This window comes from Nylanderia fulva, unplaced genomic scaffold (genome assembly GCF_048542155.1).
Source record: "Nylanderia fulva isolate GAGA-0341 unplaced genomic scaffold, ASM4854215v1 Scaffold40, whole genome shotgun sequence".
In the NCBI taxonomy this organism is placed as follows: domain Eukaryota; kingdom Metazoa; phylum Arthropoda; class Insecta; order Hymenoptera; family Formicidae; genus Nylanderia; species Nylanderia fulva.
The window spans coordinates 915,288-934,746 of record NW_028190477.1 but is presented as its reverse complement, the minus strand read 5'-3'; the positions used below and the strand labels follow the sequence as shown (position 1 = coordinate 934,746).

At 41.1% G+C, this 19,459-nt stretch overlaps 1 protein-coding gene across 16 annotated transcripts in view; it reads left to right on the top strand.

The window, feature by feature from the left end:
* Nucleotides 1-19,459, top strand: part of Rbp (RIMS binding protein) — a 30,912-nt gene that overhangs the window by 2,855 nt on the left and 8,598 nt on the right. The window contains exons 2-18 of one of the 16 annotated variants that reach the window (XM_029309731.2): nucleotides 796-1,093; nucleotides 1,549-1,745; nucleotides 7,339-7,473; nucleotides 9,099-9,433; nucleotides 9,632-9,812; nucleotides 10,099-10,539; nucleotides 10,827-11,130; nucleotides 11,362-11,945; nucleotides 12,118-12,244; nucleotides 12,903-13,111; nucleotides 13,376-13,780; nucleotides 13,903-14,437; nucleotides 14,575-14,790; nucleotides 14,859-15,070; nucleotides 15,325-15,561; nucleotides 15,751-16,009; nucleotides 18,033-18,301. In XM_029309731.2, coding sequence (XP_029165564.2) covers nucleotides 7,441-7,473; nucleotides 9,099-9,433; nucleotides 9,632-9,812; nucleotides 10,099-10,539; nucleotides 10,827-11,130; nucleotides 11,362-11,945; nucleotides 12,118-12,244; nucleotides 12,903-13,111; nucleotides 13,376-13,780; nucleotides 13,903-14,437; nucleotides 14,575-14,790; nucleotides 14,859-15,070; nucleotides 15,325-15,561; nucleotides 15,751-16,009; nucleotides 18,033-18,301 — 4,347 coding nt within the window. In that variant the 5' untranslated portion in view covers nucleotides 796-1,093; nucleotides 1,549-1,745; nucleotides 7,339-7,440. The other 15 variants (XM_029309726.2, XM_029309724.2, XM_029309730.2 and 12 more) reach the window with 15 other exon arrangements.

Genomic DNA, 19,459 nt, shown 5'->3' with positions numbered 1-19,459 from the left:
AATTTGTCTTTTGATCTCTTGTTTACACATTTTTTTCTTTTGTCGTACTATATATTTTTTATACGCATTTTTTTAAAATAACTAATATATTTTTCTGTTCGGAAAAATTATTTGTGATATGTAATTCGCGTGTTGAAATATAGCGATTCTGATAGAAAATGATAGCGCGAATGATTATTTATTGGGAAACATTTTGTTAGGAGCGAAAAATGTGAAAGGGAAAGCGTGTGTCGACTGGCCGATATTATTGAACGTGCAAACACTTTTCTTCCGTTAAAGTTTACATGGTCGAACGTTTTCTCTCACCGTCAATCCACGTGATTAATCCACGTGCGCGGAGAATTTGTTTTTCTTTTATTAAAAATTACTTAATTTTATTTCAGAAATCTCCGAGAATGCATCAGCTTTAATCGTATAATTTAAAAGGATGTCATAAATTCTGAAATATTTTGTATTTTAAAAATTAATGCATTATGCAGCATTTTGCCAAATGTTAATTTTCGAAAATCTAAAATCATAAACATGGATATCACACATTTGATGGCGATCGATTATAGGCTGCGAATTGCTCAATGAGAACACGTTGACGTCAGCCATTCGAAATGATAGTAGTTTCAACGCGAAAGTTGTCCAATTTTGGAGAACAGAAATATTTTACATATAAATGTAACAATGAAATTCTTAATCCTCTATTGTATACAAATTTAGATTAGTATGTCATTATTATATAGTTCGGAGAAAAAATCTCGAATCAAAAGTTAATCTTTTTTTTGAATAATTTGATTTTTATTTTAGGACGAAATTGCAACTGACCAGCTGACCAAGTTGCATTAAAAAGATCAAGATAAAATAACCGAGATATTTTCGTCGGCATGATTATGACCAGATTATTCACATTATATTCGAGGAAAAATGGGTCAAGGACCATTGCAGCATCAACTTTCATCGAACACTCGTACACCTGGCCGATGAACGGCCGATGAGCGCAAGGCGCTACCTGACAAGAATGAGCACGTAGGGCACGCGGGCGCGAGTAAAAGGGCGGCGAGTAAGGGAGGGTGCGTTCGCCGGCGCTGCGCTGGCTGGAGAACAGGTACTCGTCGTAGGCGTCGTACGTTCATTGATAAGCGTATAACACCCCGCGCCTTAAACCCGCGTGACGTCACCAGACGCATGCGTGGCCTCGAGTTGAATCCTGAATTGCAATGACGGCCATTGGCGTCGAATCACATTCGATTTTTTAAATTTTGTACAGGATACGTGAAAAAAAATCTCTTGCAAAAATTTATCTAATTATGCAGAATATATCTTTAGAGTTGAGAAAATATTCACACAGATGTTATAATATATACAATTTATTTCATAAAATTACATGAATTAAAATTATACGTGTAGTAATTGGAGAAAATTATGTCTTTTTGTAGAGTCTACATCTATGGCAATGATATTTAATTACTCTTCTATCTTTAACTGCATATCATCAATGAATAATAATGTATTTTTCTTTGAATTAATTTAAATATTTCAATGATTTTTTTTTTGTTACAGATTATCAAAGTCCAACGAAACATATTTCCAGACCTTTAGGCGCTGATTCGAATAATAAATATCTTAGTTTCCAACTAATATAAAGGAGATTTGAAATTTCTAATGAGCAAAGTTGGCACGTTCCTGGTAATACGACAGAATCGTGTTAAACTGCGAGGGAAGTGCTGTCATCTCTTTGGAAGAAATTCCGGATAATCGTGAGTATGCGTGCGACGCCGCATTAAAAGTAGACTGGTTCTTTGAATCTTCGCGAATCTCATTTCTCGCACCCCTGTCTTCTCACATGATGGCCATTCGTCTACGCGAGAAAAATTGCACGAGGGGAGAAAGTACGTCGGGTTAGAATGAAACGGGTAGAAAGGAATCGAGGAACGAAACTAGATAAATGAAATAAATGTGGGCGGTAGAAAAGGGCTGAAAAGTTGTGGAGAAAGGGGTGAACGGGGACTGAGAGGCAGCGGGAGAAGGTAGCAAAGAGGGAGAGAAAGAAAGAGGAAGAAAGAGGGACAATAAGGATGTAAAGTGGAGAGAGAGTAGAGAGTAGAGATATCGTAGGATCACCTCCTGCGTATTGATTGGTCTTTTGTGAAAACTACACCCCCATGTAGCCGCGACGCGAACCATTTCGCCAAGTCACTAGACTTCCAGGGTATCGGACTTCCAGGGTTGCGATATACCTCCATATTTGGCGCGATCGATCGAACTCTTGAACGCCGCGCGCGAATCATCGACTCGATACTCCTGCGCCAAAGATAATGTCGCGAGCGATCGAGCCGGCACCCATCCCTGCGACGAGAGGATCATCTCTCGGAGCAAGCGAGCGAACGAAAAGTGACGTAAAGAAGATCGTGTGAGGGACTCCGGCGATACAGCGACTCTATATCGGCATTGATCGCTGAGTGACCCATATCTGGCGGTGACGGGAGCCCCTACCCTTCTTTCTCCTTCCCCCCTTTCCTGTCCCTTTCGACGTTTCTCGCATCCTGGCGCGCGCGCCTGCTCTCTCTTCAACCACCCCCACTCGCTTATCTACCCCTGTACCCCGTACGGAGGTGCACCACCACCCCACATGGGCCGTTGTACCCCCACCCGTTATCCCCCGACGACGAGCGACCATCACTATCGGCCCCTACCACCGACTCCAGCAGCCCTGCCTGCCTTCCACGGTCGAGCAGATCTTGGGGGTTGTACGGGATGATAGCCGAGTGAAAAAGCTTGGCAAGTCCCGAGGAGAGTTCGCTCATCAGCAGCAGCAGCCCTGGCCTGCCACAATCCCTTCGATTCGGTCATCGTAAGTGTCGTGTCATCGAGCGGATAGAATGGAAATTGGTATGAATCGAGCGTGAGGATGAACACGAAAGAAAGAGAGAGTATGTGAGAGAGCGAGAAAGAGAGAGAGAGAGAGAGAGAGAGAGAGAGTCAAAATGAGAGAACGAGTGATAAAGAGAATGTTTGATGAAGAGAGCGGACGAGAGAAAAAATGAAACATCAACAGTTCGACATCAGCTTGACATTTAATGATCGAAAGACACGATCGAGGAAGCAACGAGTACAAGCTGTCCGCGAGAGCGAAACGTCGTGCGGTGATATCTCGAGACATACATTTATTCCGCGCGAAACATATTTCTCAAAGTGCATCCCCCGTGGGTCCGGTCGACTCGCAAGCTGAACGTGGTCGAGGCTTACAGTGACGGAAAAGTGTCGGTTGTGCAAATAACAGCGGGGACGACGATAACGACGACGATGGCGACGGCGACAGCGGCACCGAGACGGCGGACCAGTATGGCGGATGATAATCGTGGAGTGTCGGTGGTGCCACCGCTGCCGCAACAGCAGCCAACATCGCCGCCACCGCCGCCACCATCGCCGCCACTACTACCACCACCTCCGCCGTCGTCGTCGCTACCGTCACCACCGTTGCTGCTCGTGACAGTGGTTGCACTACGTGCCCGTCGTGCAGCGGTGTCCGGGTGCGCACCGGGTGCACATGTACGCTACGTACCTTTCGCCCTTTTAGTGAGATCAATAAGCAGTGCCGTGGCCACTCGAGCCGTGCCCCCGCCAGGAAACTGATTCGTTTCTAGTCTAGTACTCTCCCCATTCTGATCTTTCACCCTTCCCCTTTACTCTTCTTCAATGTCGTCTTGATTTTCCACTTCGATTGTACGAGGCTTGATTTCGCAAACTAGACTAGATAGAAAACTACCAGATCTTCTGAATCATCAGCGAACTCGCTGACTCCCAATGACCGGAAGTGCTTAGTGTTTCAACGGAATCCTCATCTCTCCCTCGAGCTACGATATCGCGAACGGAACGGTTCTTCAGATTTCTCTATATACTTTTAGAGTCGGCGAGACTTCTGCCCCCTTTTCGTTCGCTTATCTTCGCGTATCAGTCACTATCTCGTCCGCCATCGAGGTGTTCCTCGATTCGCCTGCTCACGTAGCTAACTCGTCTGCATCGTAATTATTGCAGCACTTGGTAGGATTTTCTTTCTTGGCACCTTCTTAGCTTTCTCTATTCCTCCCTCTTTATTGATCAAGCTCTGTTTTTCTCGTCTGTCCTATCTTTGTTCTCTTCCACGCTTCGCACATTTGTGTCCGTACATATCATAACTCCGATTACTTCCTCAATTGCTTCCGCGACAGACGATTGATTTTATTCACTTCGCTTCATTCGACTCGTATCGTCATAAGCCCCATGAAATTTGCGATATCGATCTCCAGCGACGAACTCGCTCTCTTTGTGTTTAACCTGAGCGTCTCGAAGACCTCGTCTTCCTCGAAAGAAATCGTTGTCCTGGCTCTCAATGATGCGGAATCGTCGTGATATGACTGATTCTTAAATGAAGTCTTATGAATGGAAGTCTTATGAGTTTGAAAAATGAACGGGCTCGCTCGGCGGGAAGATATTTGACATCCTGATTATGTGTAAATGACAGCCAGGAGATGGATGTCTCTCGAGTTTCGATAAAATCTCTTCGGGAATAGACTCCTCTCATTGTTGCGATTTATTGTTGCCCGCGCGATTTCCATTATTCGAACTTGACGTTTTCGAGGTTGTTGGAGCCCAAAAAAATTTTAATCAATTGTCCACACCCGAAAGTTCGAGGTGCATCGGCAATCCAAAGGTCAACGAACCGTAGGAAGAGAATTATAAGTTACAGAGTGGTAACTGCGAAATAACGCGATAAGAAGTATTTATCTATAAGCAAGAGTTAAACCGCGTGCGGTGGAAAATAAAATCGATAATTGGGTACTAATATAGGAGTCCGGTATCAACTTAGTACGCGTGAATGGAAGCTAGGTACTTTATCGAAAGACTTTACGTTACTTCTCTTCTCACGCAGTCGCGATGACAAAAAATGATGCGCTCTTTTTCCTCTTTGTTTTATATGTATATACGGTGGACGATGGCTCTTTGTACTATCCCCATTCACTCGGAGTAGTGCATTAACTGATTCTTCGATCACCGCTTGATTCATCGCATTTTAATGTTTTGTGTACATTGTTACATCAGCGACGCTGTTTGTTCGCCGACGCGTTCGTGAACTTGTATGGCAGAAAAGCGGATAATTGTCGCGTGATCGTCACTTTCACTGTGTTTGTTAGTGTCTAGCAGAAAGAGAAACAAAGAGCGTATGCACGGCAATTAAATGTATCAAGGGACCGAGTGTGCCCGAGAGAGCATTGTTATTAAATCGCATTATTTAAAAAGACTTGATGAAAGGGAAAAATTTTGAGAATGAGAAAGATTGCGAGATGTTTAGCTTTCCAATTCATTGTTAATTATATAGCATGAGTGAGGTTTTCTGTAATAAATTATACGCTTTTACATTATTTAAATTCTCTGCTAGTAATAAATTTTCGAGTTGATAGATTTAATTTTTTAATATTACACGCGAACTTAATCATTTTACACCGACTCGATCTCTTTATAAAAATACGTTTCTTCTTCTTTGACTGTGATTTTGATGCAAATATGTCTACGTAAAATATTTTAATTGCTAAAGTCATTTTTAGTAAAACATTTACTTCATTCAATTTTTTTTAGTAAAGCATTACTATATTTAATTTTTCAACATTTCTCGCAAATTTGATTATTTCATACCAACGCGATCTTTCTCTCGAAATACATTTTTCCCTCTTTGACCGTGAGATTTTTATGTAAAATATATTTTATATCGCTAAACTTATTTTTAGCAAAAAATTTACCCTTTCGAGCACACTTTTTTCCTTTCGTGATTCTATTTATATTAAAAATAAGTAGCTAACGACAATGAAATATCATAGCAAAAGTTTTCTTCAATCTTTGATATAGAGAGTTAGGAAGAAAGCAGAGAGCACAAGAGAGCTGATCGATTGATCGTCACGACAAAGTTAGCAGCTCTTTCATCTCGATGCGTGGATGACCAGACCCGGGGTGCAAAACTCCGCGATGCGCGTAAATCGTTAACTGAAGCTTCGTGAGCGAGGCACGTGTCGCTTGTCGTGACGTTTAACGAGATTCTGTGGTAAATGCAGTGTGCAGTATCGTTCGCGTGTGTGTGTACGTATGTATCTGTGTATGTATGCGTGTAGGATCTCAATCGCGGCAACTTTTTCGCGTGAAAACCGCGAACGAGCACTTGGCCGCACGCGACACGTTTTAACACGAAATACATCACGTACATACATACGTAACCGCGTAGTGGTGTAGTAACAATTCGCGGCTGATAATAACAGCTCGAGCGCAATAGTTAAGTTCGTGATCCCGTGTGTATGTGACTCTGTGTATAAAGTATATTACGTGCTATTTCGCGCGGTCGGTCCGGTTCGTTGCGGCGCCAGCGGATCGTCGACCACATAAAGTCGCGAACTCGGATTTTCCACAGGCGGATTACAAACTCGACGCGAATACCTGTTGCCAATAATCCCGTGGATTGAATTTTTCATTTGCTAATGGAACTCTCGCGATGGAATTTGATTCACAGCATTCGAAATGCACGGCGTTAGAAACTACGTATTTTTTATTCTCTGGCAGGAACACGGAATCAAAACTGAAATTTTTCTCGTCGTTACAAATATGAGATCTCTAGAATAATTAAAAATTAATAAACGTGTATTTTTTAAATTTCTTGTACTGATTTTCCCGTTGAAAGGACTGTCAAAATTTGCAGTATATTAAAAAGAAATTTGGTTTAAAGGCGTCGCTCGAGAACAATTTTAATTAGGGGCTAAATCGATTCGGAATCTGATTCGCGTTATTTTCGACTAGTTACGACATACATCATCTCGCATTCCGTCGACGTAGAGAGTTGTCTAATGAATACATTAATAATCTCATTTGTGATCTCATGTGTGAACTTTGTCTCTCGATTCCAGAATTGAAAAAAAATGAAACGTAGTGAAATAATCATACTCTTTAACAAAAAAGTGTAGAAATATTTTGCATACGTGCGTTTTCTCCTAGGATGATCCCATATCTAACTACGAATCAGCCAGCCCGATGCGAAAGACCGCTGATACCCCTTAAACGCGAGGTTTCCCCCGTTTCCGAGAGCTACGAGAACAACTTCCGGCTCGTTCCCGCGAGGCGGAATTCGCAGAGAGAAATAGGAACCCCCTTTCGCACTACACTACTAAAGTCGCACTGTTAAACGTGTGTGGGATCTCCCTGTGTGCGGTGTGCGCGGCGCGCAAAGGCGGGCCGCCCAATTAATTAAGATAGCTCCTAGACACACACGCTAGATCGATAGGGACCGGCCGCGATAAAGACTGGCGAGGGTCTCAGACTTCAGGGATGTTGCAGTGCTGTGGTGTTGGAGGTGGCGCTTCCACGGCACCTCACGCTCCGCAGCTGCAGGGTACCGGATCCGCTGTCGGGGCTACCACCTCCACGAGAACCACCATCATGCAGGACGCAGTTCTCGAATCCATCTTGGAGGTGAGTTCTTTTTTTTTCACTTCCTTTCTTCAGCTTCATCTCGACACACGACGTTGTATGATGTTGCATCATTATATAAAAAATTTGCAAATATACGTTTTTTCATTTATAACACTTCTGTTAAAGTTTTGTTTCAGTGGAGTATTATCAGTTTTTAATTTTCTTATTTATTTCAGGAATTATTCCTATACATACAGGGTGTCCCCAGCGATATACAATTAGATTCCTGACATCAATTGAAAATGATTTTTCCTCGGCGAAAATGTCGAGTCGATTCACTGGATATGGGACACTCTGTATTATCAATTATTTAATTTGCAATCATTTCTAATTAAAAATTGTTTCTATATCCTAATGGCATCTACATGCTGGTTTTTTTAACTAAAAAACCTGAATCTTTTTAATCCAATCATGGAGGAATAGAAACAACGAGATGTTATTTTGTAGTTAACAAAAATTAGAGATCTTTAGCGGCGATATTAACGAATTCGCGATTGCGGAACGCGTGCGTGCCCTCGTCGCGAACCGAAAGCCCTTGAAATTAAAGCAGATTACGTGGAAAGGTAATATGCATGTAATCAATATACACACATACACATACGCGCGCGCGCAAAAGTTATGTGTAAATCGACAATGAACCGCGGTTCATGAAAAGCCCTCTTTCATTCTCACCGCGGATGTTCGATAAAGCTCGCATAATACGATGGAAAAACAAAAGTTTTTATTAATACGTTCCGGGCCGGCCGCGCAATTGCTTGTTCTCCAAGAGGGGCTTTTAATTCACGATTTTGCCATGCGCGTAAAATTAAACCACTTGAACTCCATTAGCGATTTATGTCTATCTCCTATATACGTGTTACGTGTATAAGTAAGGAAATCTGTACGCAAGGAAAATTAATACCGACTCGCGACAGAAGTTCGCTACCGCAATCTAGATAATTGAAGCAATTAATTCCCAGGAAGTGGTAAGCAATTTTACAAATTGCATACGGAGGTGTCGCGCCATAATTACCGGTTAATTAGAAAGAGGAGATATATCAAAGGGAAGCTGCGGTGAAATGATCTGTCGGCATTCATATCCACTTATTTTCTCGATGACATTTTCTCACGACAGATTTTTCCCGCTAGATTATATACAGCAAAATCAGTTCTTCGCGCACCTTCGGGCAATTGGAGTACAAAAGCTCTTCTTTCATTACAAATCCGACATTCTGGTCACGAATTACTAACTAGACCTCGCTCCAGGTTATTAAAAGCAGCCGCAAAAATCGAACTAGCTCCTTTTTTCATTCGGTATTTCCGTTCTGGAATAACATTTTATATTACAATCATATGTCTCTTATTAACATTTATTATATACATATATTAAAATTATTCTTTTAAGTTTAAATTATATTATATTAATATCTCATGATCAAATTAAAATTTTATTTTGCTATTTGCATGATTTCGAAAAAAATAAATTTAATTTGTATTAATTGAGATTCATGTTTATGTTAATAAACATATGTAGCTACATGTCAGCGTCAATAATCACGCGCTGAAGAGGATTGTTGCATCTGTACCACGAATGTTGACGGATTCCATTTACGCGACAACGTTAATTATACGATTGATTTGTTTAGCAAATGCGGGAGACGAAAGCCCAGCGAGCGGAGCTGGAGAGGCAGCACGCGGAGGCACAGAACCAGCTACGGGAGAAGATAGCAGGACGCTATCAGGGTCCGGAGTCAGTCGAGGCACTGCAATCGAAGATCCGGGAGCTTGAAAAGAAGACGGAACTGCAGATGGTGAAGCACGAGGAGCTGTCGCTGGAGCTGACCACCCTGGAGAGACGTGCACGTAGCAGAGGACCGGTCGTAGGGCACGTCACGTCCAGTGTCCCGACGTCCACTTGGCCACCAGCTGGTTCTGAGATCGATAGAATCATTGCCAAGATCGAGCAAGACAATAGGTATTGGTGAGCTGAAAATTTTTTCTTTTTTTTAATTATTAAATTCGTCAAACATTTGCAACTGATGCATTCTTTGCACGCTAATCCTTATGCTCATGTAAATGCATATGTGCATAAGGATGTGCATAAGGATGTCAGTCTATGAATTGTAAATTGTTTGGGGAAATTGACAAATGCGCGAAAGATTAATTCAAATAAATTCAGCGCCGGCAGAATGTTACACGAATTGGATCACACGCGGAGCGCAATAACCACGCAGCAACCCTCGGCTACGCAAGGCATCCTCCGCTCCAGCTCGGAGAATCTCCCTAACCTCGGCCAGCATCAACACCCACCTCATCCGCACGCCCTCAACCTCGGAATGCCTACTCAGCTGGGCCATGGGGTACGTAACACGTTTCTAATCACCATTGTCGCTCTCTTATTTTGTTTATAGTTCAAACAATAATTTAATACTTTATACTAATTATTATATAATAGTAAATATAGTTTATTTATATTTGGACTTATTTTTAGAATTTTTATACTTCCTCATTTAGCTTTTATCTTCTATATTAATTTATTTTTATTGAACGATCAACGACAAAGTTTTTCTTGCCACTATTTGTATTAATAATCCTGAGAAGCTCTGAAACTTTTTTGCTATTCGTTGATAAGAGTTATTCGAACAGTACGCAGGCTCACCAATGCCATTAACGCCGATGATGCCTGGCTGTCCTCCGCTGACGCCGAACGGACCACCGTATCACTACAGTGAGCCGATACCACCGGCGCCGTCACTCTCCAGCAGCCAGTCGCAGCCCGCTTTCCAACAGAAAATCCAACAATATCAACAGTCGCAACAGCATGATTTATCGAGTTCTCATTCCCAAGGCGCCCTCCCGTCGCAACAGAAGCAACAAACGCACACTTCACACTTTACAAGCAATCAGTATCAGGAAAGCTATCCACACACGCAAACGTATCAACAGCCGCTTCAACAACAACAGCAACAACCGCAGCAACATCCGGCCTCGACTACGTACCTGACATCGGCCAGCCAGAGTGTGATACCTCACTATACACAGCCTGCCCAAACCGCTCAGAATTATCAATTGAATGGCAGTCAACAGGTGTGTCGCATCAATTATTCAATCGTGATTACTTTCTTATAAGCAGATAAATTAACAATAAGTTACGTATTCTTGGATATCTATAGAGGCCTACAATACGTCTTGTGTCATTTTCAATATTAAATAAGTATCTGCCTAAATAGATTTAGTGTAGAACAGTTACGGCTTAATGGTAGTCATCAATCTCATTTAAAATATGTTTAATTTTACCATACATTTTATATACTTCTTAAAAGTTGTAAAATAAGATGATAAATCTTACAATAATTAATTTGTATTGCGTACAGGCAACGACATATCCTAATTTGTCCTTGGCATCGCATCCGAATGGGACTTACAGCACGGGCGCAACCAGCTTCAACACCCAATTACCCCATCATAATTATAGTGTGCCGCAGACGAATCTCCCACAGACTACGTTGTCTTCGCTGTACTCTACCACGTCTTATCATTCCACTCTTGGAGGCCTCACGAGCGTACCCCAGTCTGTTCTTCCTTACTCCACCGGTCAAAGCACCTTCGCCACGAGTGGATCGACTTATTCCACTACCGTCGGGACCAACGCTTATGGGACGTCGGGCGTAAGCTCAGGTAAAGATCGCACACACATGTATTATTGAAAGATTTAGTATATATTTTTTTAGAATGAATAAAACAATATAAATTTTGTTTTTTCAACTCATGTTGAAAACTCAACAAAACAAGTTGAATTATTTTCATTTTCAATTTTTTATATTCTATATTTTTTCAGCGTGAAAAATATAACACATAGTACGACAATGTAATTATTTAAATTAATTAATCGTTTATCATTTTGTGCAGGTACTAGTTCGGGAGGCCTATTACAAGCAATAGGCGATCCTCTGCAAGCGATGCAACAACTTTCCGCCCAATCGCAGGCCAATCAGCTTCAACAGCAGGCAATCATCCATCAGATCCAGCAGAGTTTGCGCGCCAGCTCGCCGACCGCGCCCGGTACCGCGACTGGCCATCATTTTCTGGGTCCTAGACAAATGCCGAAGATTCCTACGAGCATACTGACGAATCCCTTGGACCGATTGACCAACACCGAAGACATTATGGCCGAGGGTCAAGTGGATATGCTGGATGTGCCTGGCAAGGGCAGATGTTATGTTTACATAGCCCGTTTTAGTTATGAACCATTCCAGCATTCGCCGAACTCGAATCCGGAAGCGGAACTGCCAGTCCAGGGTGGCGATTATCTCCTAGTTTGGGGCCAACCAGACGAGGACGGTTTTCTGGACGCGGAGACGCTCGATGGTAGACGTGGTCTGGTGCCGGCCAATTTTGTGCAGAAATTAGTCGGCGATGATCTATTGGAGTTTCATCAAGCCGTCCTCGGCCTCAGAGATGTAGATGATTCCGCCTCGACGAATATTCCTCAAGTGAGCAATATAAAACTTAACAAGGTATCTAATGGAGCGATGCGTTTATATTTTTAATCCTTGTGACAAACACATCGATTATGTCAATATCAATATATAATTAATAAGAATATTATTAGTTTCGTGAAAAAGATCAAAGTGTAATTAATGATTTTAATTTCGTCTATTTTAGTGCTATCTGCAGGATATTGATCTAGAATTAGCCGCGTTGGAAGAAGGTAACCGGAATCGTCAAGCAGAACTGTCTGCGTATGCGGAACTCGACAATATCGCGGAGGAGGATGAACAAGAACCACCAGGTTAGTACGCTTTAGTTCGTTGATGTTATGTTGTGCGAAGCATTGCACGACGCATGTTAGTAACACTAAAATAAATGGTATAATAGATATCAAATCTGCGTCCGCAATCCAGTAAACATCTAGATATATTTGGTACTTGGATCAATTGATAACTCTAAAAAAAGCTGACAATCGGATCCGGTTTCAGCGATGTTATTGAAAAATTTTCCAACCATTGTTCCAAAATAACGCGATTATAATACAATTATAGAAATTATTCTCTATAGAAATAACTTGCTTTTATTTGTCCGTCCTGCTTGATGGATGTATATATGTGTGTATTAATGATATATGTATTTGATGTAATACTTAATACCCCAAAAATGCAATACTAAATTATTCTCAGTGTTTGTATCTATAGCGCTTCTCTCTTTTCTTTGTTGCACGAATTGGGGACAAAAAAATCTATGCATGTCAAACAGTAAACGTCCACTCCTCAATCCCCTGAACCGGTTTTCACAAAAGTGAGTAGTCACAAAATAAAACGGGGAGCGCAGAGAACCGAATCGCGTTGCACTGTGTTAAGTGTTGGCTGGACTTATGCTGGCTTAGAGAGATAGACAATAGTCAGAGATCCTTAGCTACAGCTAGGCTTTGTCTTTGTCTTTTCTTCCTGAAGAAGTCTACATGTTTTCGGACCTAGTTCCGGCGCCGCAGCACCTCACGCTCGAACGGCAGCTCAACAAAAGCGTGCTGATCGGATGGACAGCGCCCGACAACACGCACCAACTTGAGTCCTATCACGTGTACGTGGACGGAGTGCTGAAGGTCACGGTGAAGGCCACTGAGAGAACCAGGGCCTTGGTAGAGGGAGTCGATTCCACTCGGGTATGTACAAAATCTTTTATTCAAATTTTTCATTAAATTCTAAATAACGGTAACTATAACTGCAAATTTAAAGTTATAATTATTAACTATGTACAATTAAGATTTCTTCATAAAAAAGATTAAACTGTCTTAAATAACTAAAATTTCAGAGCATGTGCTAGAACGATGGGTCGCCTTATATAAAAATAATAGATTAGATATTTTTCTGTTTTACATTTTAATCCATTTGAATTGTCGTAAAACTGCATTCTTCTGTTGATGCAGCCGCACAGAATAAGCGTGCGTTCGGTCACGCATTCGAGAAGAACATCGCGCGATGCTGCTTGCACGATGGTAATCGGTAAGGATGTCGCACTAGGTCCGACCGCCGTCAAGGCGTCGAACGTCACGGCGACTAGCGCTGTGATATCTTGGCTACCCAGCAACAGCAATCATCAACACGTTGTATGTGTAAATAACGTGGAAGTGAGAACCGTGAAGCCGGGCGTTTACAGGCATACCATCACTGGCCTGGCTCCGTCGACGATATATAGGGTGACCGTAAAGGCGAAGAACCTGCGGGCGACGCACTTCGAGGACCAAAATGCTCAGGCGGCAAATAACCTGGCCTGCCACGTCCACTTCAAAACGTTGCCCAAGGGATTGCCGGATCCTCCGGTCGATATCCAGGTTAATACAATTTTGTTCTTTTAAATCTTGTAAGTTTAGAATTGAAAAAAATAATTCTAGAGTCTAAATTAAAATCTCTAACAAACAATATAATATAGTACGTAACGTTATGCGATTTTCAGGTGGAGGCTGGACCGCAGGACGGCACTTTGCTAGTGACCTGGCAGCCTGTTGCCCTAAACGGTTCGGCCGTCACCGGTTACGCGGTGTACGCCGATGGTAAGAAGGTCACCGATGTCGACAGCCCCACCGGCGATCACGCGCTCGTCGATATACACAAGCTCATGGGTCTCAATCCGAAGCACATTACCGTCAGGACTAAAAGCAGAGAGAGTCAGTCGGGCGACAGTTGCGCAACTGCGATACCCTGCAGCGTGCTTCGCGGAGGACCTACAACTCACATGCCGCCTCACGGACCTCCGCATATGATGGATCAACGGCAGCAACAATCCACCGGTATGATTCCCCAACAGGATGATCCCACTCGTCATCGCATGGCTGGTGGTGTAGGTCAGCGTTATCCAAATGCTCCGATGCCCTCACACATGCGACGACACGTGGGCAACAGGGTGGACGCCCATGGTCAGGTTATCATCGAGACAGACGAGAATCTTTCCGACAAAGAGATCTATCCCGGACAGAGTATTCCTCAAATGGGTAAATATAGGAAAAAATACGAAAAAATAGGGGAATCTCTGGGTTGAGTGATGAGTGATTTCGGCAGAACTCGATCTCCCCTGACTATATAGATTGTGTTCTATCTAATCGCCATCTATTGATGGTCTCTTCTTCAGGTATTCCAGAGATCACGAAGGATTCTGCGAGCGAGGCAAATTACAGCGAGGAGGACGATCCCACGCGAAGATCTCGAGGAATGCCGCCACAGCATCATGGCCCACATCATCGTTATGGTCCCCAGATGGACTCACAAGGTCCACCTGGAACACATAGGTCTCCAAGCATGGGTGGTCCTAGTGGTAGACCTCAAGATCCTTATTATGATCAAACAGGTATGCAGTTATTATCTTTGCTAAATAATTTGACAAGAATTAAATATTAATATTTTTTTGTATATTAGGAGCTCAAAGAGGAAGAGGTCCAGTTTACGGTCGTGGTGGACGCGCAACGCAAGCTCAAGGTGGAGTGGGTCACCCATCAGGTGCAGCTCAACAGATGAACAAGAGACAGCGATGGTTCGTGGCGCTGTTTGATTACGATCCCACAACCATGTCACCAAATCCAGACGCATGCGAGGAGGAATTACCATTTTCCGAAGGCGATACCATCAAGGTTTTATCTTTTCTCATGTCATTCTCATTTATAGTAATTGCGGAAATATTAAAATTGTTTAATTAAAATTAATATTTCACATAAAAAATTATTATTAATTATATTAACTTTTTAAAATGTTTAATAAATTCGAAATTAAGTGTTCAATTCACATATTTATGTATATCTGTAATAATGTTGTATTTTTAAGAAAATGTAGTAATTTTCTCTTATGTTTGTGAAAGAAATCTTATATAACGTGTAATGTTCCCTAGGTGTACGGCGAGAAAGATGCCGATGGTTTTTATTGGGGAGAGTGTCGTGGTAGACGAGGATACGTTCCTTACAACATGGTAGAGGAGCTTAAAGATCCACCGGGTCAAGCTCAACCTGGTAGAAGAGGACCTGCACAGAGCGAGAGATGGGGAGATATTTACGCGAGTATGCCTGTGAAAAAGATGATAGCCCTCTATGATTACGATCCTCATGAATTGTCTCCCAACGTCGATGCTGTAAGATTTTTATCTCGTAATACTTCAAATTTAAAAATCTCATTCGTAAAAATATCATTTAATAATTTCTTAAGAATCTATCGACTGTTTTCTATTCATGAATTATAATATGTATATAGTTACGCATATACATATAAAAATTAGCATATAATTTATTATGCAGTACTAATCGCTTTTTTAATTTTACAGCAAGTTGAATTGACGTTCCAAACTGGGAACGAGATCTACGTTTACGGCGATATGGACGACGACGGCTTTTATATGGGTGAGCTGAACGGCGTGCGCGGTTTGGTGCCGAGCAACTTCCTCACCGAAGCACCGGGACAGAATCAGGGACAGCCGCCGCCTGGTGGCAGACGACCCGGCGGTCAAAGTCAGGGACCGGGCGCGAGAGGGCCGCCGCCGCCTCCTCGGGAACCACCTCCGGCCGGTCATCGACGCGGCAAAGGTAAACAGCATCAATCGTTATATATATCGATTCTTTTTTACAGTGCTGATTATGCCGGGGCATGGATCCAGCTCCTCAAGCCAAAATCGACATCGAGATCAACGATATTGTGTGTTTTGCACGGAGAAAAAGAAATTGCTCTCACAGCAAGTGTGTTTCATGTTGTAGCAAATTTTGTCACGATTTTTTTATTACACAAGAAAGGATTCTTTCAAAAATATCAATTTTGTCTTCCGAATCTGCAAATGAAAGATGCACTTGTTCTATCTTCTTTGATACACTATTGTGGCATTGTTTTTGTTGCAGAAAGGAACAAGAATTAATTTGGCAAGATTTTTTTTACTTTACAGAGAAAAATAAATTTGATCGTAATAAACGAAATAAATGATTATAGTAGCGAAATTTAATCGTTTTCGCGACGACAGCACAATTCTTTTCCTCCGTGTGTCACATCGATATCGTTTCGACGTTTACCGATATGTGCCTTGATGTAGCAACGTATTATTTGCAGCGCAAATATAAGAGAAAGCCGCCAAATTTTTACAAAACTTTGAGAAGCGATTGGCTAACAATTGGACGCGATTCGAGGCAACGGGATGTTGGAACTGGCTCGAGGAGTTGTTGACGTGCGTTTCTACACCGACGCGACGCGCCGATTTTTGTCAAAAAAATCATGGTCGCGAATCGAAAAAAACTCGTGTTTTTAATTCACTCAAAGCGAATCATAGCGTCGCGTCGGTGTTGTAAAAAAAAACAGAAAAAAAGAAAGAAAAAAAGAACGGAAACGCAAACGGCAAGCAACATAAGACACGAAAACCAGATGTGCCAGACGACAGGCAAAAGGGTCACACTGATATCAATTATTAGCGTTTTAATCTGACGAGTCTCCGGATAATCGATATATGTCAATTCGAGCCGAATGAGCATACGGTGTATAATTAGACGAAATTGTCATTTCGAGTAAAGTATTTATAACTTATAACCCGCACACGCATCTTTTAAATCAGAGGGACTCGTTGTTTCGCTTCAAATGTGTACACGCAGATGAACGCACTTATAAAAAAATATCGTCGATAAAACCCGCTCTTTCTTTTATGTGTAGGCATTTAATATATAATAATTAAATTGTTGCTAAGATCGTTTTACATGAATATACATCGATAGAAATTTTTTCTGTGTCACATGTACATAAGATAGAATTGACGAACGTCAGAGGAAACACGTGCTGTCATACACACGACGATATACATATATATACATATATATATATATAAAATACATATATATATATATATATATTATATATATGTATATATATATATATATATATGCAATGAAACACCAAGCTGCTTTCAGTGTCTTCTATTAAGTATATATCTAATATACATATACGTATATTTTTATATATATTTTTTTCTCTCCGGGCACTATCTGCCTCTGTTACTACTACTCTACGTATATCTGTCCTATTCTCTCTGTCTATATTATACATACGTATTATATTTACACTATATATATATATATAAATAAATATATATATATATATTTATCGACTGATTATATACACACACGGTCATGTTGCTGTGATATATAACAGTTTACTTTAATATACCGACATGATCTGTTTCTGTGTGCCTGAACTGATCGATGGTCGTCGTGTCACATGATTGTCGTTCGTGTCGTGTTGTCATGCTGGCCATTTACGATTACGTTGATCTCTTCCGTTTTATTATTCATCGATCGATTCGTACAAGTAATAAAGATCGACAATTACACTCTAAATTGATTCAAAGATGCCGAGAAACGAATGATGACATTGTCCTAAAAAATCACATCTTTAATAATTCTAGAAGAACTTTTGAGATATTTGGATGATCCAAATTAAATCGCGCGCGACTCTTTAGAATCTCGAAAATATGATAATATACTCCGGCATGCTCGATCGACTCGAAAGAAAAAGAAAAAGTAAGAGATAAATGCGCCATAAATGACAACACGGTTCTGTTCTCTTCTCTGTTGCTAGATGCCTGCATTGTGCCTGTGTCTGTCCCTGTCTGTCACTTAGACTCTAGACAACTACAACAACAACCACCACCATCACTAATGAACAACCAACAACATCAACTACAACATCAAAACAATCCACCGCATCTAGCCTACCAACAAGCGAATCACCACAGCTACACGACCGTAACCACGTCCAATCAGCATGGGCCCAGTCACTTGCCACCCGGCGGCGGTGTCATGGGTGCCCATCAGCAAGGTCCCGTACCGCCCCACCTTCAGCAACAGGTGAGCCCGCTCCTCTTCCGACAATTTCTCTTCTTCGTGCGCTTTTCTTTCTCTCTATCTTTCTCATTTTCTGTGCTTTTTTTGTCAAATTCGTGTGTGCTTTTGTGCGCTTATTTTGTTCAGGTACATCGAGGCTTTCACGATCGACGACTGTCCGTGATAGCGGCGTGGTTATTACTGTTATATGTCATCAAGAGAGTTGTCAATCCTCTTTTTAAATGAATGGAGAGATTGAAATTTGAATTTTACTATTAAGTCTGAGAAAAAATATTGTTAAACATGTATATTTTCTTATTGTAATTGTTACTCTTTTAGAGATAGCAAAATTTTCTTTCAAATTCTTTATTTTATTCACGTCGTTATTTTGATATATAAAATATGGATGTTGAATTTGAGTTCTATAGAGAATAGAAGAAATTTATAGAGATTTTATATATATTTTTGTGCGTTCGTATCGTACTTGTCGCTTTTTGTGCTTCATTGTCAATTCTAACTCGCGATTCTATTTTTGCTAATTGATATGATTGATTCTTTTGCATGAATGCAAAATGGATATACATGTTGCAACTGCAAAATATATATATATATATATATATATATATATATATATAGATGCAATATAAGCTATGTTAATTGCCTTACAAAATTATCAATAATTTTAAAAATGTCAGTTTCTTCAAATGTAAAACGTAGGCTGGAAAATATTCGTAGTTTATTTTTTATTAGGAAACTCTGAGCGATCTGATATTTTTGCATTTTTCTTAATCGTATGTGTAATTTTGCAAATGTGAATCGCGCTTTATTACGTGATCGTATAAGCGCTTTTTATCGTATAGCATGTTGTACTATCGTCTTATTTGGTCTTTTGTGATATTCATTTAAAAAATTCGTCGCAATATTGAAAATATATTTCTTGCTTTGATAGACTGCTATGGCGTGAATGTTCCACACTGATATACATATTCTACAAAATTTATGACGAATCGGAAATATCAACACAAACATCTTTATATTCCTGTCTGTTCTTATTTTATCTTCTTTGGACTATACATACGCCTCGTCTATCAACAACTCTCGTTTATTTATTTCTGTCGTCGACAATTTTAAACCACGACGTGGAACAAAAATCATTGCATCTCTTTTAAATTACCAAATAAT